The following is a 21,355-nucleotide window of genomic DNA, read 5'->3' on the forward strand; positions in this document are numbered from 1 at the left end:
TGTACCACCCCAGCCTGCTCTGTGCCACCCCAGCCTGCCCTGTACCACCCCAGCCTGCCCTGTACCACCCCAGCCTGCCCTGTACCACCCCAGCCTGCCCTGTACCACCCCAAACAGCCCTATACCACCCAGCTTGCCCTGTACCCCCCCCCCAAACAGCCCTGTACCACCCCAGCCTGCCCTGTACCACCCAGCCTGCGCTGTGCCAACACAGCCTGCCCTGTACCACCCCAAACTTTCCCATGCCACCCCAACTTGCCCTGTGCCACCCTAACTTGCCCTGTACCACCCCAATCTGCCCTATGCCACCATAACTTGCCCTATACCACCCCAACCTGTCCAATGCCACCCTAACTTGCCCTGTACCACCCCAACTTGCCCTATGCCACCCCAACCTGCCCTGTACCACCCTAATGTGCCCTATACCACCCCAACCTGCCCTATGCAACCCTAACTTGCCCTATACCACCCCAAACTACCCTATATCACCCCAACATGCCCTATACCACCTTAACCTGTCCTATACCACCCCACTACACCAACCTGCCACTATACCACTCTATACTACCCTAACCTGCCACTATACTGCCCTATACTATAATTTACAGGGGCTGGTTTGGGATGCGCCCCGTGCCCGTGCGCTGCCTGCTTGGTGCTGAGCAGCCTAGACAGGGGGGGGTGACACCATGTTTTACCGCACCGGGTGACACCAACCCTAGTGACACCACTGGCTATGCCTGGATTGAACTCTGGAGAAATTAGAAGGTTGTAGTGCTTCCTGAATGCATTTTGAAGTTTTAATTTTAAACATTGACTTCAATGTATCATTAGGTAAGAAATACTTATTTATTTATTTATTTTATACATACTGGCAGTGGAATAAATCCCTACATTGATAATCCAAATACACTGTAGCTTCTAGTTCAACACATTGGGGGTTATTTACGAAAGGCAAATACACTTTGCACTACAAGTGCACTTGAAATTGCACTGAAAGTGCTTTCGCTGTAAATCTGAGGGGTAGATCTGAAATGAGGGGAAGCTCTGCTGATTTTATCATCCAATCATGTGCAAGCTAAAATGCTGTTTTTTATTTTCCTTGGATGTCCCCCTCGGATCTACAGCGACTGCACTTCCAAGTGCACTTTGTACTTGTGTAGTGCAGAGAGGATTTGCCTTCCGTAAATAACCCCCAATGTATTACTGGATTTTAAACAGTATAGACACTTATTTAAAAAAAATTTACATCGCTATACCTGCAAAAGGGGCCAGCCTGAAGTGATCCAGCAGGTCCTAATTTTCCGGCTAAAGTGCCACCTTAAATCCCTAATTCCCACAATCTGCAAAGTTACCCATTCAAAAACCCTCAATAGGCAGAGTGGATCTCCTAAGTAGCACATAATAGTCCATTGAGCAATACAAGTAGCAGAACTGTAGTGTTTAGCTCTACTGCTCATGCTATAAGTAGCATAGTGTGTATAAAGTGTGTACCCCTTTGAGTGCAGAATGGACCAAATATACATAATATCTTTATTGTTACCGTTTGTCTCTGTGATCCAGGCAAGTAGTGGTATTCTGTATCTGAGGTACCGATAGGTGGGAGCAGATTATTTCGGTTGAATGGAACTGGGGAGCAGGGCAGCTGGTCATTTGCAGTTTGACTGTCCTCAAAAAAACATAAAGACATTTGTATTAACTATAAGTTCAACTAATATTTTATTCCAATTCATTTAAGAATAGGATTAATAATATAGAGTGCTGTGAAAAAGTATGTTCCCCCTTTCTGATTTTTTTTTTTTTACATACCGTATTTATCGCGGTATAACGCGCTCCCGCGTATACCACGCACCCCTAAAGTGGCCCCCAATCCTGTGGAAAAAAAGTTTTTTTTTGTACTTACAGTTTTAGTGTCTTGCGCGGCGTCCATCGGCGGCCTCGTCGGGTCCGGCGTCCTTCTGCGGCTTCGGGTGTCCTTCTGCGGCTTCGGGTGTCCTCTTCGGTGGGTCCGGCGTCCTTCTGCGGCGTCCTCCCCGCTCGTTTCCCGCGCCGAGTTTGAATACTGCGCCGACATATACAGAGCGCAGTACACTCGTGTATTGTCGGCAACGCTCGGCTACCCGCGCTGACGTCCTGTACGTCCAGGACGTGAGCGCGGAAGGAGCCGAGACTGGCCGACTATACCAGAGTGTACTGCGCAGTATTCAAAACTCGCGCGGGAAAGCGGGTATCGGCGTATACCGCGCACCCACGATTTTGCCCTGATTTTCAGGGCAAAAAAGTGCGCGGTATACGCTGATAAATATGGTAGTTCTCACACTTAAATTATTTAGATCATCAAAGTAATTGTAATATTACACAAAGATAACAAGTAAATCCAAGATGCAGTTTTTTAAATTATTTCATTTATTAAGGGGAAAAATGCTTTTCAAATCTTCCTGGCCCTATGTGAAAAAATAGGATTTTTGTACTCACCGTAAAATCCATTTCTCTGAGTTCATAGACGGACACAGCATTCTTTGACATTAGGGTTATATCCGCTTTCACTAGGAGAGTTTAGGCAGAAAAAAAGCACTTAAAGTGTTAACAAACACAAACCTCAGTGCAGCTCCTCCCAGGGGGGCGTGCCCCCCCCCCCGGTATAACCCACACCCTGCTCTAACAGCCTCAGTTCGTAACAAGCAGTACAAACAAAGGAGGGGTGGGTGCTGTGTCCGTCTATGAACTCAGAGAAATGGATTTTACGGTGAGTACAAAAATCCTATTTTCTCTTTCGATCATAGACGGACACAGCATTCTTTGACATTAGGGACGTCCCAAAGCAGTGTCAAAAAATTCGAGGGGTGGGAAATAACACAGCAAAACAGGTTACACCCCAAACAAAACCGGGAGTTGCTCAACGGAGAAACTCCTACCATAAAACGCCGCCTGTAACATCTGCGGCCGAAGGAGGCATCAGAAGATGCACACACATCCACCTCGTAAGACCTTGAAAGTGTGGATCGACGACCAGGTCGCTGCCATATACCCCTGTAACACAGAGGCCTGATGCCAGAAAACCCAAGAGGCTCCGATCGCCCTGGTCGAATGCGCCGTAACCCAAAAGGGAGGCACCAGCCCCTTCAGGGCATAGGCCTGAAGCACAATTCGTCGGATCCACCCCGAAAAAGGGGTGGCTGACGAGACTACCAGGCCCCCTTGTAGGACCAGCCAGCGACGCGAACAGTGAGTCTGACTTCCGGAACGGAATCGTAGCAAATAAGTACACTCGTAGGGCCCTAATCACATCCAGAGGATGTAAAGTGGCCGCCTCCCTGCATTTCGGCCAAGGACATAAGGATGGAAGAACAATGTCCTCATCAACGTGAAAAGCCGAAACGACCCTGGGGAGAAAAGACGGCTGCGGTCGCAGCACCACCTCATCCTTATGGATGACCAAGTAGGGAGCCTTGCAAGACAAGGCCGCCAGAACAGACAAACACTCGTCTGATCGAGGTAATTGCTACCAGAAAAAATCACAGTGGAAATGCCCACGCTGAGCCATGGCCACGTGACGACGCAGACCTTCCTGGGCTAGCACCCAGAGTCAAATGCATGAAGGGCAGGTACTCTAGCGCTGAGCTAAACCTGCTCCCCTTTTGTGACAGTCAACAAAAAAACCTCCCGAATGTCCACAAAGGGAGCATCCAGAAGAACCGAAAGGACTAAATTCAAGTCCCATGGGGGTAGTGGAGGGGCCACATGCCAGACCCCCAGACCAGACGTACGCACCAAGGAGTGCGACGCCAAGGCTCATTGAAAGTAACAGCCAGAGCAGAAAACTGACTCCTAACCATACTTAAGGCGAGAGCCTGATCCACTCCCTGCTGTAAAAAACAGCAGAATCCTGGACACCACGTATGTCCGAGGGTGCCACTTCATCTCCTCACACACAGAGATGCAGGCCTTCCACGTATGATGTAAAACCTACGTGAGGTAGACTTCCGTGCAGGCAGCACGGTAGAGACCACTGAGCCCAATAGGCCTCGGGCCCACAGCCCCAGGCCCTCAACAGCCACGCCGCTAAGCCAGTGGCTGTAAAAAACAGGGTGGATGATCGGACCCTGTAACAGAAGATCAACCCCCAGGGGAAGACGCTAGGGGGTGTCTGCCACCAGACGCACCAGGTCCGCGTACCATGAGGGACGCGGCCAATCTGGGGCAATCAGGATTGATAGAATTCCCTCGGCTTCCACTCTGCGCAGCAGTCGAGGAAGAAGCTACCGAGGAGGGAAGGTTTAAAGTAGGCGACAGTGACCCCAAGGAGCCACCAACGCGCCTGACGCGTCTGCCCATGGACCTGGCCAAAAAACATGGCACCTTCCGGTTGAGGCGGGACGCTAGAAGGTCCACGCATGGAGTGCCCCACTTTCGGCACAGACACTGAAAACCCCTACGGGTGGAGAGACCACTCTACTTGGTCTAGCGCAGTCCGACTCAGGAGTCGGCCCGCCAATTCCATACTCCCGGAATGTACACGGCCGATAGAGCCGGAACGGACCTTTCGGCCCACCGAAGGATGTGCGCGACCCTCGTCGCTGCAACAGAACTCCGTGTGCTTCCCAGATGGTCGACGTACGCCACAGCGTTGTCGGACAGGGTCCTGAATGGTCAGCCCTGTAGATCCAGGGACCACCAGGCAAGGCAAAGCCTGATCCAGAACACCGATTGGTAGGTGGAACTCCACCTGAGTTCAGCGCCACAGGGCTGACTGGGCGCCCCAAAAAAACCCTCCCCAACCGGAGAGGCTGGCATCCGTCGCAACCACCGTCCAGTGACATGGCAGAAATGCCTTTCCAGCCCGAAGCACCGGAAAAGTCAGCCACCACACCAGGGACCAGGTGACTCAACTGAACCTGGTAATCCAGGGATGACGGAAGGTTGTCCCCACGAGACAGCAGTTCCCTCTGTAGCACCCTGGCGTGGAATTTGGCATACGGAACCGCCTCGACAGAGGCCACCGTCAGACCCAGAACCCTCATGCAGAATCGCAGAGATGACCACCACTAGGTCGACAACTGCTGCCCAGCAGATTGCAGAGTCTGAATTCTTTCCGTTAGGAGAAAAAAATTTCCGCCCCGGCGGAATCCAGGACTAGTCCCAGGAATTCCAGTCCCTGAGAGGGGACCAACACTGACTTCTGGACAAAACAGAAGTCAGCCAAACTCTTGGAGAGTCTGACACGTGACAGACATGGCTCCACTAATTCAGAGCTCGAGGAAGCTCGTAGGAGAATGTCGTACAGACATCCCACAATAACAAACCCCCGCTGCCACAGCCGGGCCAGTATCGGAACGAGCACCTCGGTGAAAACCTGTGGTGTCGACACCAACCCGAGCGGGAGGGCCACAATGAAAAATGGTCCTCCCTGACCGCAAAGTCCAGAAACTCTGGTGCTTTGAGCATATGGGAACATGCAGGTACGCGTTCACGGCATCCAAGGACGCCAGAAAAACCTCATACTGAAAGTTTGCACTTTTACAAAAAAACAAACAAGGGCCTGAGGCCCAGGATTGGACGGACCCCGTCCTCCTTTGGGGACCACAAAACAGATTGGAGAAAAACCCCGGAGCCTGTTCCACGAGGGAACTGGCACAATCACTGCCCTGACCAGAAGATCCTGGACAGCCCCTGACAGAGCCAACCGGCGAGCCAGAGGATGGAGGGAAAAAACCCATTTGGTAGACAAGAGAGAAATCCTGTCTCGCACCCAGAGGAAACTACCTCGCAACCCCAACGGTCAGAGAGGAGAGACCTCCACCGAGCCGCGAATTCGCGGAGCCAGCCCCCCACCCGAGATGCGAGCGGAGGCAAACCTCCAAGCGGAAGCAGGCTTGCTGGGCTTGCGGCACCCGGGGCGCCTGTGTCCTCAGTGGTCCTAGCCCCCTGAAAATGTTTTCCTGCCGCACTTGGCGGGCGAAAACCAAAAAACGCATGGGGAACAGTAAATGAGGGCCCTCGCCTACAGTGAGGCACCTACCCTTTTTTAAATTGCGGGAGCAGAGTGCTCACACCGCCCGTGGCATCCTTTATGATGACAATCAGAGACACCCCTGCGTACACCCCCACAGGGCAATACCACCAGGGACTACTAAAAAGACCGTCCGCAGACCAACCCCCAGCCATACAAGGCAGGGCAGAAAACATGGCGCAGGCGGAGGCCCTGGAGAGCAAGGGGAGCATATCCGGGGTCGACACACAGACAAATATCTGACCTAGTACCAACTGGTCGGTCAGGACCACGCAGGTCATAGAAGCATTCTGCGCCTCCAGCTCCCCGTCCGGGAAATGTCTGCGACACCAGAGTCCCGGCCAAAACCGGACTCACCACCGCCCCCCCCCCCGCCCGCTGTGAATATGGAGCGACCACATTCACAGCACCCCTATCAGCGGGGTCCCCAAAAGCGGGAGCCCCTTCCCCAGGTAATGTGGCAGCCTTGTTTCAAAAACAAGCTACCCAGCTGAACACAGGGGGCGGGGGGGGAGAGAGAGAGAGAGACACCCTGATACAGGAATCCTCCCCAAAAAAGAGGGGACAGACCGCAAAGCATTTTGTACCCTGCGACTGATCCCAATCCTTGCACAACATATTCCAGACATGGAACACAAGGAAAAAACACCTATTGCGGTGCGGGGCGGCCGGAACCCAAAAGGGACTGACACCACTGATGCCACCTCCGAAACCACCATAGCTAACCATGGTAACCCGCACCGCAGTGTTAAGAGCCCCAACAACAGCACCTTCAAGTGCTGACCCTGAAACAGGGCCATCCTCACAGTCCGTGTGGACTTCAGCCAGCAGCTACTGACAAAAAAACAAAACCAGACGCCTCAGCGAGGCCTGATTCCCTGTCAGAAAAAATACCCAGAGAGAGGCAGAGGGGGGAACAAGTGCAATTCCCACATCCCTCCAACACTCCCATCCTGACCCAAAACGCCTCAGGGACTGCCAGCACAGCATCCCTGGAGGCCGCAGGAACAGGGACACTAAGGGTTAACATCCCCTAGTACTGGCAGGCTCCACAGGACATCCCCCCAGCCGCCACAGAGAACAGGGAAACCCCCCCCCCGGAGGACTCACCGTCCGACCAGACCGCCGCTGCCGAGAGCCAAAAACGCTGCCTGTGCCGCGCCATCCAAAAGGAAATGTGCAGAGCCGTACGCGCCGTCATCCTAGGCACAAGAGCTGTATCAAGATGGCCGCCGATATGTCTGCGGGCTCCGAGAAAATGGCCGCCGCAATTACAACTGCGCCATAAAACACAGCCGTCAGCGGCAAAATGGCGCCCGAAAACTGCGTTTTTTTCAAAAAACACACAGCAAAGCCCCAGTGACACACGCAGTACACAGGCCCACAGGACCCCCTCCGCACATATGGCAGCCCAGAAAAACACAGCACCCACAGCAGTAGCAGCCCCCAGGTCAGACTGAGCCCCCCAAGCGGGGCCCCCACCTCACGGCCGTCACCCAGAAACTGGGAAGGAGGGAGAGGAAAAAAGGGAGAGAGGAAAGCAGGGCAAACCCTCAGTCGACCTCCCCAGGGGAAAATTCCAGCCAGACCACTTACCTGAGCAAGAGGCCACTACTTACCCGTCCTGCGACCACCGGCTGGAGGTATCCCAGACAGATCCAACGTCCGCTAAACGGCATGGCTGTCGGCCAGACACACTGTGACAAGGCCATAGAGACCGGTCATATGTGTGCCCTAGAAACGAAGTTCCCCGGCCGCCCCTGGAGCAATGGGGCCTGTCGTGGACGTCCCAAAGCTGAGCTGAGGGCCGGCACACGCTCGATGGCCAAACATGGGGGGACTACAAGAGTCGAGGACCCAGCCTGTCACCCAGTCGGCTGTTGATAGAAGAATCACAGGATTCCAAAAATGCAGGAACAAAATAATAAAAAGCGAGAAAATCGCAAGAAAAAAATCTCCAGAGTACAGGAACTCCAGAGTGCCTGACTCTCCTGACGTTAGGCAGGAAAAAACTGAGGCTGTTAGAGCAGGGTGTGGGTTATACCGGGGGGGGCCACGCCCCCCTGGGAGGAGCTGCACTGAGGTTTGTGTTTGTTAACACTTTAAGTGCTTTTTTTCTGCCTAAACTCTCCTAGTGAAAGCGGATATAACCCTAATGTCAAAGAATGCTGTGTCCGTCTATGAACGAAAGAGAAAAGTAATCACCCTCTCCCATGCTGAATCATGAATGAACTGTGATTAACCACAATTTTTTGGTAAGCCGAGTTAAATTTCACTTGTCATACCCAGACCTCATTACTGCCAGACCTGTTGAATCAAGAAATCACAGAAATCAAGAACAGATTAGAAACAAAGTAATGTACATGTATGGGTCTAGGAAAGTCATTTCTAAAGCTTTGGAACTCCAGTGAACCACGGAGAGAGCCCTTATTCACAAATGGAGATAACTTGGAACAAGTGGTAAACCTTCCCCGGTCTACAAAAATTACTCCAAAAGCAGGAGGTCATAAAAGAACTCAGAACATCATTTAAAGAACTGCAGGCCTCACTTGTCTCAGTTGAGATCAATGTTCATGATTCAACAATAAGAAAGAGACTGGGCAAAAATGGCATCCATGGGAGAGTTCCAAGGCCAAAGCCACTGCTGACCAAAAAGAACACAAAGGCTCATCAACATTGGGCAAAAAACATCTTGATTATCCCCAAGACTTTTAGGCAAATATTCTGTGGACTGATGAGACTAAAATGTAACTTTTTGGAAAGTGTGCGTCCCGTTACTTCTGGCATAAAACTAATACAGCATTTCATAACAAGAACGTCATACCAACAGTCAGACATAGTGGTGGTAGTAGCGCGATGGTCTGAGGCTGCTTTGCAACTTCAGGACCTGGACGACTTACCATAATTTATGGAACCATGAATTCTGAGCTCTACCAGAAAATCCTAAAGGAGAATGTCTGGCCATCAGTTTGTGACCTCAAACTCAAGTGCACTTGAGTTATGCAGCAGGACAATAATCCGAAACACAACAGCAAGTCCACCTCCAAATGGTTCAAACAAAGCTAAATTTAGGTTTTGGAGTGGCCTAGTCAAAGCCCAGATTTAAATCCAATTAAGATGCTGTATCATGACCTTATGCCGCGTACACACGACCGTTTTTCATGATGTGAAAAATTAAAACATTTTTTTTTATGTCATTAAAAACGATCGTGTGTAGGCTAAATTTTTAATGGCCATTTTCCACGTCATGAAAAACGCTCTGGGCGTTTTTCATGACATGGAAAATGGCCATTAAAAATTTAGAACATGCTCTATTTTTCCGCATCATTTTTCCACGTCGTAAAAAATGGTCGTGTATAGGCTTTAACGACCTGAAAAAAATGTGCATGCTCAGAAGCAAGTTATGAGATGGAAGCGCTCGTTCTGGAAAAACTAGCGTTCGTAATGGAGATAGCACATTCGTCACGCTGTAACAGACTGAAAAGCATGAAGACTGAAAAGCGCAAATCGTCTCTCACCAAACTTTAACTTATCACGAAATCAGCAAAAGCAGCCCCAAGGGTGGAGCCATCCGAATGGTACTTCCCCTTTATAGTGGCATCGTACATGTTGTACGTCACCACGCTTTGCTCGAGCATTTTTTTTTTCACGATCGTGTGAAGGCAAGGCAGGCTTGACAAGAATCACGTAAAAAAAATACCTTTGTTAAAAATGGTCGTGTGTACGTGACATTACGCAGGCTGTTCATGCTGGAAAACCCTCCAATGTGGCTGAATAAAAACAATTCTGCAAAGAAGAGTGGGACGAAATTGCTCCACAGCAATGTGAAAGACTCATTGGCAGTTATCGCAAACGCTTGATTGCAGTTGTTGCCGCCAAGGGTGGCACAACCAGTTATTAGGTTTAGGTGGCAATTACTTTTTCACATAAAGCCAAGCAGGTTTGGACTGCTTTTTTGCCTTAATAAATAAAATCTTCATTTAAAAACTGCCTTTTGTATTAAAACTCTGGTTATCTTTGTGTAATAATAACATTTGTTTGATTATCGGAGTCATTTAAAGTATGAGAAATATGCAAAAAAATAAAAAAATCACAAAGGGGGCAAATACATTTTCACAGCACTGTATTATTCTACATCAATGATGCAATAACTACATTAAGGAAGAAAAGACTCCTAGGGCCTATTCACACCACTGTACAAAACGCACCTTGTATGCATTGGCTGCACTCTGTGCCATTCATTTCAAATGGCACACCCACTGCACCTTCATAATGCACCTGCATTGCAGTGCACCGCAACACATGCATGTTGCAATGTGCTGGCAAAAATGCAGATGGTCCGATTGTTGTTATACAGGATTTATATAGCACCAACAGTTTGTGCAGCGCTTTACAATATAAAAGATAGCACAGTTACAATACAGGAAGATTAGTGGGAACCCTGATCATGGAGCTTACAATTTAAAAGGGAGGATGAGGTGGTACACAATGTAACAGCTGTGGGAGATGAGCTGCTTGAAGGTGGTCAACATACAGTTTTTAGGTTAGATATAATAATAAAGGGTCATTTTAAAAGGTAAAGTCCCTGGTCTGAGAGGCAAGTCTGTCTTTAAAGCCCCGTACACAAGATCGGAATTTCCGATGGAAAAAGTCTGATGGAATTTTTCCATCGGAAATTCCGACCATGTGTATGCCCCATCTGAGTTTTTCCATCAGATATTCCGAGGAATTCCATCAGAGTTTACATAGTGAACATGTTCTCTTTTACTCCGATGGAATTCCGTCGGAATTCTGATGCGAGTTTGGCTGGGAAAAAGCCAGATCGTGTGTACGGGGTATAAGAGGCGTAAACTGTGAGAGATTATTCTGCTACTTGCCTTAAACCTATCAAAAGAAATAGTACAGAAAAAAAAAAAATGATGCCACTCGGACAGCAGAGCCCAAATACGTACAGTCTTGTTCCCCTGATGACTTCTTCCATTTTTGGTGTCCCAGACCTGGAATTATTAGGATTATTATTGATTGGGTGTAGAGTTCGTGGAGGGTTACGCCGTCTTGCTGAAGGGACGTTATGAGACAATGAAGAGGTACTGTGTTCCAGCGGTCGGCCTGGCCGTGGTTTCCCAGAGATTACAGCGGCAGAAGTGGGTCTAATGTTTGACTTGTCATCAGAATCTCTATAAAAAGGACATAGAAATCAGGATTACAACACGTACGTCTACGGCCGGGTACCAACGAGCAAACATGTACGATGAAACCGGTCCGTCGGACCGTTTTCACCGTACATGTCTGCCAGAGGGCTTCTGTACGATGGCTGTACTAACCATCGTACAGAAGTCCGCGCGTAAACAATACGCGGGGCGTGTCCGCGTCGTCGCCGCGACGATGACGCGGCGATGACGAGGCGACGTGGGCGGGCCTGCCATTTAAAGGCTTCCACGCATGCGTCAAAGTCATTCGACGCATGCGAGGGACGGCGGGCGCTCGGACATGTACGGTAGGTCTGTACTGACGACCGTACATGTCCGAGCGGGCAGGATTCCAGCGGACGGTTTTAAAACACGTCCAGGAATATTTGTCTGCTGGGAAAAGGCCCGGCGGGCAAATGTTGCTGCTGGAATTTGGCCCGCTCGCGCCTACACACGATCGAAAATGTATGCTGAAACTGGCCCGCGGACCAGTTTCAGCATACATGTTTGGTCGTGTGTACGGGGCCTACAATGCATTCACATACCGTGCATAAAAAATGTGTTTGTTTTCACTATGTGGCTTATTACATACAGTAAGTAGGTATATGTCAATAAGTTTTTAGACTTTTATGTGGTTTCTGCTATTGACATGTTTTATACAATTTTCTATGAATAATAAATATGTACTTGTACTCAATCCACCTCCACAAGGTCTAGAGCCTCATCCAAAGTTCCAAAATTCCCCATTGTATTCTTTGAACCAGGGATGGAGGCACACCCCACATGTGCCTCATTCAAAGTCCCAAATCTCCCCCCTCTTTTCCCTTTAGACTTTTCTATAACATATTTGGACACTGGGGAGATTATACACTTAGGGCCAGATTCTCAAAGGCGTTACGACGGCGCAACACCATTTGCGCCGTCGTAAGTCCTAATCTGGCCCAGGGTATCTATGCGACTGATTCTTAGAATCAGTTACGCATAGATACCCATTAGATCTGACAGGCGTAAGGCTCTTACGCTGTCAGATCTTAAATGCAATTTTTTTCCCGCCGCTAGGTGTCGCATCGTCGTTTTCCCCGTCGTCTATGCAAATTAGCTAGTTACGCGAGATTCCCGAACGTACGCGCGCACGACACAGTGATTTTACGATGTTTCTGGAAGCGTAAACTTGCCCCTATAATGAGGGGCAAGTTTACGTAGGTCCGTCGTATGCCATGTTAAGTATGGCGTCGGGTCAGCGTCGGCTTTTTCCGTCGTTTCCGTAAGTCGTTCGCGAATACGACTTTACTTCAATGACGCTCACGTCGGTGTCATTGACGTTTTCCGTCGTGAGCTGGAGCATGCACACTGGGCTTTTTTCCGCCCGGCGCATGCGCAGTTCGATCGGCGCGGGGGCGCGCTTAATTTAAATACAAGCCGCCCCCTTTGAATTACGCGGCCTTACGCCGGGCCAATTACACTACGCCGACGCAAATTACGGAGCAAGTGCTTGGAGAATACGGCACTTGCTCCAGTAATTTGCGGCGGCGTAGTGTAAATGGCTTACGCTACGCCGCCGCAGATTCTACAAGAATCTGGCCCTATATGTTTGGACACTGTATAACCATCTTTATTTATTATTCATTTTATTGTTTCAGTTCTGCAACATTGTATATTTTTGGCCAGATCTGGATACATTGTATTCTCACATTCTTTCAGGTTTAGCATCCAGAGCGCTGTTTCTCATCACCGAATAGAATTTTTACACATCTTTGGGGTTGTTTGGAGCACAGCAGTTTGCAGTCAGAGATTTACATTTATTTTATTGTTTTTTTTTTTTTATTCCAGCACGGAGAGGGTTTAAATATTGATTCCATACATATCGCCACAATTATTATACTCATCCAGAGCAAATGCAAACTACAGTACCACCTCACCAAGCTGCAGGATAGTTTGAGTGTGTTCAGAAATATGCATATGCAAGTTTTGGGTAGAAAGTGAAAGGGTTAGACTCTCTGTCAGGTTTATATTGCTGCTGTGTCTCCGCTAGGTAGTTTCAGAATTTTTTTTCCCCGAGGACCATGGTCTCTGGTACAGAAAGTGATGGGGAATGCAGAGTTAAAGCCCCTTCCACACGTGGATGGATCCGCTTGCAGCGGTCTGCCATCTCAGCGGGAAATCAGGATGACAGGTCCCTCTCTGCTCACTGAGAGGGGAGGGGTTTGTCCAGTGCCGCTGTCTCCTATGGAGAGATCGTACGAAAACGGACAGCATGTCCATTTCCATCAGATCTCACCCGATCCGATATGGACGGATGGTGACGTATCGCTATCCCTCTGATTTTAGCGGATCGGGTCGGATGTCAGCGGACATGTCACTGCTGACATCTGACGCTCCATGGAGAAGAATGGAGCGGCCGTTCAGGTCCGCCGAAAAAACTGACAGGCGGACCTGAACTGTCCTGCAGTGTGAAAGGGGCCTACATGTTTTCCTGGGAACAGGAGTTAAGAGGGAATCTTCCAATAACTAAAGCCTTGTACAAACTGCAATTTTTTTTTATTTAACCCGGAAAAAAAAAACTGACAGCTCAGGTCAGAGCCACTGTACTAACTATTTGATGTCAGAACAGCGATCTCCCCTGCTGCTCTATTGGGTTCTGATGGGGGAATAGCCCCCCACCAGAACACTCCGGTCAGCGCTCTTAGCCATTGGCTGAAAGCGATGATCAGAAGCCAGTCGGCAGACCTTTTTTCTGTCATGCTCCTTCAACGAAAGCTGGCTGCTGTACACACGGGCTGAATGTCGGCGGGTTTTATTGAACCAGCCAATGCAGCCTGACATTGGGCCCCCTGTGTATGGGGCTTTAGAAGGGATCTCCCTTTAGGGTGATTTGTTCTTAATTCCTGCTGTGTCTCTGGGGCAACGCCTGAAGGAAAATCCCTCTTTACTCTATCCAAAACTAAAAACAAAAACGAAATGACTAATTATACTTTACCATCCATCAGTATTATCTTTTAACAATGGCTAAAACCAAAATGTATAAACACAACTATAAAATGATGATCAGACTCACAGGACTTTGTCCATAAGATGGATATTCCTCTGCTGTAAAGGGATTCCATGAATCATCATTAGTTCATTCAGGTTACGCTGATTCGTAGTGCTACCCCCTTGAGAACGATTGGCCTGCAATTCATAGCAGGTTATTATTCTTACAGTCTAGACATCACAGGGGGTGCTATAGTGGGAATATGCAAAGATGAACATGTAATCAGCCATATTTTTTTTAATTGATTGTGTTAGCAGCACACCAAGATAGCATTTCTATTTTTTATATATTTTTTTGGAATGGTCTGTGTAGAAAGAGCCGGAACTACTGCATTTCAGACAGATTCTCATCGTGGGCATTACCAAGAATGTGTCCACAGGACCAAACCATACAGAACAAAAATTAAAAACGAAATATGGATTTGTAGTCTGGTGTGCTGATAACATTTCAAGTGGCGTGGTTAGATATAAAGGAGTGCGGTCTATGGCTGTGGTGGGGTACAGAGTGACGTACATGTTTTTCGTCTATCGGAACGTATTGCGCTAGTGAGTTTTTAAAACATGCAACCACAATGTCCAGCTGACTCCCAATAGCCTTATAATGAACATGATCTGCTTTGATGGTTACATCACTTGTCATCAGATTCAAAGTGTTACTAAACCCAGGACCCTGCATTCACTTTATCTAGGTTTCCCACAGTACACAGAATGTGGAAATGCAATTATTTTAGTAAATATAAACTGCTAAATACCTTTTCTCATCAACAATATATAGCAGTCTTGTGACTTCTATTAGTGTCCAGCCGAGTACTGGTTAAATCTTGTAGGAGGAGTTTTCATTCCCCTCTGACTGTCTGATGAGGCTGCATGATCCCTGACTTTCTGTCTGGACAGTGCTAATTGGCCTTGTGCTGATCACACGCACTCTCCAAAAAAAGAACTCTCTAGCAATACACACTAAACTGAGCATGTGCGTAGTTCCCCCAAGCAATTGCGTAGCTTGGGGGGGTGGCAGGGGGAGTATTTGCCCCGGGCGCAACATTTAAAGGGGCGCAGGTTCCGTTCGGTGCTGGCAGCTCATCTCCTGTGCTGTGCAGTCTAGGAGAGCGAGAAGAACTTTTGTTGTGGAATCCCGGCTTAGGAGAGGGTAGTCAGATGAGGCATCCTCTCCTCCCAACACCGGAATCCCCGCTCTGTCCGTCCTCTTAGCCCACAGCCTGGACTTCCGAAGCCACTTGTCCTGCCTTGTCAGTGTGCTGCTATGCGGGCCCTGGCAATCTGACTCTGCACCATCCCAGGACTAGAGGAAACCCGGGCCGGGAGGAAGAGAATGAGGCATCCACCCAGGCTGAAGCCCCTCCTCACCGGCAGCCTGCACAGACACTTTAAGTACTTCTCTACAGAGGAAAGCTCTGAACTGGAATCTGTGGGGAAGACAGCTTTGTATTTGGGGGGAGATGTACACAGATATAATCCCTCAACCCTTCATGCTGTACACAGTGCACCCCCTCAACCCTGCAACCCATACACAGTGCACCCCCTCAACCCTGCAAGCCATAAACAGCGCACCCCTGCAACCCTACACGACGCACCCCCTCAACCCTGCAAGCCATACACAGCGCACCCCCCACAAACCTGCACATCGTACCCAGCGCACCCCTTCAAGCTATACACAGCGCACCCCCCACAAACCTGCGCACTGTACACAGCACCCCCCCTCAACCCTGCAAGCCATACACAGAGCACCCCCACAACCCTGCACACAGCGCACCCCCTCAACACTGCACGCCATACACAGCGCTCCCCCTGAACCCTGCATGCCGTACACAATGACCCCCTCAACCCTGCACCTGGGACATGGCAGGGTGTGGAATATGGTGGGAAGGATATGGGACATGGGGGGGGGGGAGATGCGGGACATGGTGAAGGAGGCCTGAGAAATGGTTGGGTGTGGGAGATCAAGAGGGTGCAAGAGATGACATGCAGAAAAAGCAAGACACATCTATGGATATTGATGCATAATTTGATCTTGTTAACTCACTGGTGGTAACTTATTGGTGTAGTTTTTCACCAAGTGTTTTAAAAAGTCTGAAGTGTACAGTATCTTAAAGGATGAGTTCACCTTTCATAACCTGTTATATGTTACACCCATATTCATAAAATGTTATGAATGCACCAGCCCCGCAACCTCCCCGATCTCCACTGTTCCAGCTAGCGGGGGATATTCTCCGCTCACTAGCTGTCAAAATAATATTTTTTTTTAAAAAACGTGGCTGTGTGGGGCACCGTCCACCCAGCCGTGTCACTCATTCACATCGCTCTGTGAAAAGAAAACGACAAGGTTCGGCAGCTTTTGCGGTTGTCGCCTTGTAGTTTTCAATGAACTACCACGGCACTGTGAGCAATGTGGTAGTTCATTCATTCTTCCTGTCATCATGTATCATCAGCTTTCTTGTACAAGGTATGAGCAAGCCTATACACTGACAGATCTGCAGGGGACCCGCATGGCAGCAGTAAACTGCGAATTGCTGGTGAAAAGCTTTACAGGCTCCTGCAAAAAAATGTGCACGTTTTTTCTGAAAAGGTGAACTTAACCTTTGAGCAGTGATGAGCTGGTAGGTCAATAGTAGTCAGAAAAGAGCATGATGGTGAATATCACCAGTACATTCACCCACTTTCATTAACATTAGTATAGGAATTTGAGTATACTAGTATATATATATATATATATATATATATATATATATATAGTATACAAAATATTATTTTGACAGCTAGCGAGCTGTCATGATCCTACAGGGTAAATGACCACACCAGCCAAGCAGATACTGGCTGGAAAAAGCGCCCAGAGGCGATTCAGTTCGCATGAGTTGCGCTATACAAGTCAATTATTCATTCATACTAGAATTAAATGCATTTTACTTTAATTACATCTGTATTGTCTTAAAATAGAAAACATGTGCCCTTTAGGGTAAGGTATTTAATACTGTACTAGTGGAAGGGACCCAGGGAGTGCTTAAAGTCCATGGGTTAGGGTGCGCAAAATGACTTGACTTGCCCCGGGCGCTGACAACCCACGCTAAGCCACTGCCCCCAAGGCTCTGTTCTATCAGCAGATGGATTGGGGACAGTAAACTAAGAGGAGGAACAGAGAAGACAGGATCCAACAGCCTTTTTACACATTGCAGGAGATTAAACCCTTGGGTTCCACAGTAAGTATAACAAGCATGATTTATTGCATATACAGACTTATATGACGGTCGTGGGGTTAGTAACACTTTAAATGATTTTCTCATTTTTACGAAAGATATTATTTCAATAATCAAATAATGATCCTTTACATTTTATTCCTTTACCATGGAAGGAGTAGAAGCAGCAAGGCAGCACTAACCACATGATATTAAAGTTTTTATGAAATACATACATGGGAGGATTTCCCTTTCTTCTTTTTCCTGTAGACACGGCCGCACTTAAAGCACTAGCACATTTAGGAGCCCAAAGCAGAGACAGCAGGCAGAAAGAGAACAGAACAAGGTGAACTTAGAGAAAACCCAGAAAGAAGCACAAGTCTAGAGAAGGCAGAACAGGAGCAAACAAGGCAGAAATCCTCATAGCAGCGGAAAAACAATTGAAAGTACTGTATAGGAAATCTTTTGCTACAAGATATGTTAGCGGCACTTCATTGAATATCATACAGAGAGTATACAGTGTAAATAAACCTCCTTTCATGGTAAGCATTTTTACTAAACACTTTCTCTGATATGTTTTGACTATATTGGTGAATTCACTCAATGGCTATTACTGAATGAAAGTGGATTATCAGGTGACCCAAAATGACCCCCCTCCCCACATATATGACGCCCCTGGATAATTCAGAACCCTGTGTAAATACATCAACATACCCAACCTCCAGTTCTAATATCTGCAGCTCCCCTTTTCAAATTTCAAATGCAGCACGGTTTAAAGATGAATCCTAGACTACACCTTGTATAATCTGGACATCGTGGCCAGGATTCACGTAGAAGCGCGTATCTTTGTGCGGGCGCAACGTATCCTATTTACGTTACGCCTCCGCAACTTTGACAGGCAAGTGCCGTATTCTCAAACCAAAGTTGCGGCGGCATAGCGTAAATAGGCCAGCGTAAGCCCGTCTAATTCAAATGTGGTAGATGTGGGCGTGTGTTATGTAAATTTAATGTGACCCCACGTAAATGATGCTTTTTACGAACGGCGCATGCGCCGTCCGTGAAAGTATCCCAGTGCGCATGCTCCAAATTAACCCGCAAGAAGCCAATGCTTTCGACATGAACGTAAATGACGCCCAGCCCTATTCGCGAACGAATTACGCAAACAACGTAAAATGTTCAAAATTTGACGCGGGAACGACGTCCATACTTAACATTGGTACGCCTCATCTACGCCTCATATAGCAGGGGTAACTTTACGCCGGGAAAAGCCCAACGTAAATGGCGTATCTGTACTGCGTCAGGCCGGGCGTACGTTCGCGAATTGGCGTATCTAACTGATTTACATATTTCTAGGCGTAAATCAGCGTACACGCCCCTAGCAGCCAGCGTAAAAATGCAGTTAAGATACGACGGCGTAAGAGACTTACGCTGGTCGTATCTTAGTGAAATTTTGGCGTAACTGATTCTTTGAATCAGGCGCCAAAATACGACGGTTCGGACTGAGAGTTACGACGGCGTATCTGGAGATACGTCAGCGTAACTCGTACGAGAATCCGGGCCCTACAGTATATTTGTCCTTTCTCATTCTAATGTCGGCCATACATGGAGCAAATTTATTTTCTGCAACCACGTGTTGATGCGGGAATCCCTCCTGCTGAGCAATTGTCTTCTCCCGGCATGGGCGGGAGGGAGAAGCCGTCCCCGCTGGGAGAAGACGTGATTTTTGTTAGCGGCTGTAGCAGCCGCTAGAAATAAATCGCAAGAGAATATGGCAAGCTAGTGGTACCCAAGTTGATCGATCGATCAACTTGGAACTTTCAGCCTGCCCATTAATGGTTCAAATCTCGGCTGGTTTCTGCTGCATCGGAACTGTGTATGGCCGGCCTAAGAGCAATGAGGATGTGCCAAGCAAAGTAACCCACAGCAACGGATTACAAGCCATCTGTCAACTGACTGCCTCAAGCAAGCTTAAATCTGACTGGCTGCTATGGGTTGCTGGTGCACTTGGCAATTTCTTACTGACTAAGGCCCCTTTCACACGGACGGCTGTTTTGCCGCAGTTAGGCATGTTAATGTTCTGTGAAATTCAAGGCTCCAGGCACTGCGATTAGCTGCATTTGTACATTGCGATTACATGCATTTACATGCGGTTACATGCGGCCGCGTTTTGGTCCCTTGAATCACGCTGCTATCCGCAGTTGACACAAAAGACTGCGATTACCTGCGGTTATGTGCATATAGCTGCGCTAAATCGCACCTGGACGCATTAAATTCTATTTTTTCTATTCGCACCAAAACCACATGTAACGAAATCGCAGCTAAACGCTGTGTGTGAATGGGGCCATAGGAAAGCATTGTGTGCTTTTAGCTGCAGTAGAAAACTAGAAAATCCGCAGCTAAAAGCACCATTCTATCCGTCCGTTTGAAAGGGGCCTAAAGCTACATTCACACCTACGAATGAGCCCAACACTGATTATGTGCAAGAACCCCAGCAAGGGTTTCCGGTGATTAGCTGAAGGAGGCAGCCCGGCTGAAATCAATAGAAGCTGCTGACTAATCGTAGTCACTTGTATGTAATCAATCATGCAGTTATCAACTGCAAATGATTGGCCATGGAGCACTTAGAATCTGTTGCAACTGTGCATTGTAGCCAAATCAGCTTCTAACTTCAGCTTGTTGAATGAAGTTTTGACAATAAAACCTGGAAGCGGATTGGTTTTTATGCAGAACTGCACCAGATTTTGCACTCTCGGGTTTTAGTAAATATCCCCCAGACTGTGTGCATCCAGGGCAGATCCCTCACAGGTAATTGCTGCATAAATGATTAAATGCAAGCGCCCACGATCAGCTGCGGAAGCAGGCAGCGTTCCTTTGCTTTCAATAGGGCTGCCTCCCACACCTGACCCCCAGTGGGGTTCTCGCATGTAATCAGTGTTCTTCAGGTATCATGCAGGTGTCATATTCTCCATACAGGAGTTTTTCAGCTCGCAGAGAAAGATAAAAGCACAGTACCAATGAAGGTAGGGCCATTAGTTGTGGATAATGTGGGATGCAGAGATCTCTCAAGGTTTCTAATCTGATAAAGCATATATTGTACATCTGAGCAGGTTTTAGGCCTATTGAAAAGGACCACCAACAAAGCACAATGTGTTATGGCAGGGATTTGCAATTTGCAGACCTCCAGCTGTCGCAAAACTACAAGTCCCATCATGCCTCTGCCTCTGGGTGTTATGCTTGTGGCTATCAGAGTCTTGCTATGCCTCATGGGAGTTGTAGTTCTGCAACAGCTGGAGGTCCGCTAATTGAATATACCTGTGTTATGGTATCTGTATGTGGGTAATACATCAGATCATAGTAATCAGTGTACAAATTATGCCTGGATTTATTTTATTGTGCACATTTAGGCTCGATTATCACATATGCGATGTGGGAACCAGCGCGATTGCAGTGCGAGTTCTCGCAACGAATCTCACTTGCAGGCAGTTCTGTCCTCTGCGAACCTGTTGTTGGTGTCAATGTAAAGTTATTGATACCCCCAAATCGGTTCGCAGATCGCAGAGCAAACTGTGAAATCGGACAGGAATTAGAACGCATGGGTGTGAACACCCATGCGATCCGATTCCAGTGCGGACTAAAAAAAGGGTCCTGCTCCATTTTGGTCCAAATGCAATGGAAATTCAGCCATACAAACTGTATGGCTGAATTTGCATCGCACAGACATTGCATGCGATGTGCACGGCAATGTGGTGCGAATCACATGCGATGTCTGATCACACCAGTGTGAACCCAGCCTTAAACTCAGACTGAGCTGGAGTTGGGGGAAAATATAACACGTGTAATAGTGCTTACAGCAGTTACCTTTTAAACTGGCCAAAGAAGGGTGCTTTTTTTTCTCATTCAGCCAGCTGACTGAAAAAAAAAACAAAAAAAAGAACGAACGA

The 21,355-nt window shown here is 48.0% G+C and overlaps 1 protein-coding gene across 2 annotated transcripts in view; it reads right to left on the bottom strand.

Moving 5' to 3' along the window:
* Nucleotides 1–21,355, bottom strand: part of FAM149B1 (family with sequence similarity 149 member B1) — a 61,535-nt gene that overhangs the window by 8,217 nt on the left and 31,963 nt on the right. Inside the window, exons 10-13 of one of the 2 annotated variants that reach the window (XM_040362288.1) lie at nt 17,651–17,704; nt 14,252–14,364; nt 10,960–11,184; nt 1,541–1,661 (exon numbers count right to left, since the gene is read on the bottom strand). In XM_040362288.1, coding sequence (XP_040218222.1) covers nt 1,541–1,661; nt 10,960–11,184; nt 14,252–14,364; nt 17,651–17,704 — 513 coding nt within the window. The remainder of the gene's footprint in view (nt 1–1,540; nt 1,662–10,959; nt 11,185–14,251; nt 14,365–17,650; nt 17,705–21,355) is intronic. The other variant, XM_040362289.1, reaches the window with a different exon arrangement.

Source organism: Rana temporaria, chromosome 8 (assembly GCF_905171775.1).
Source record: "Rana temporaria chromosome 8, aRanTem1.1, whole genome shotgun sequence".
Lineage (NCBI taxonomy): Eukaryota > Metazoa > Chordata > Amphibia > Anura > Ranidae > Rana > Rana temporaria.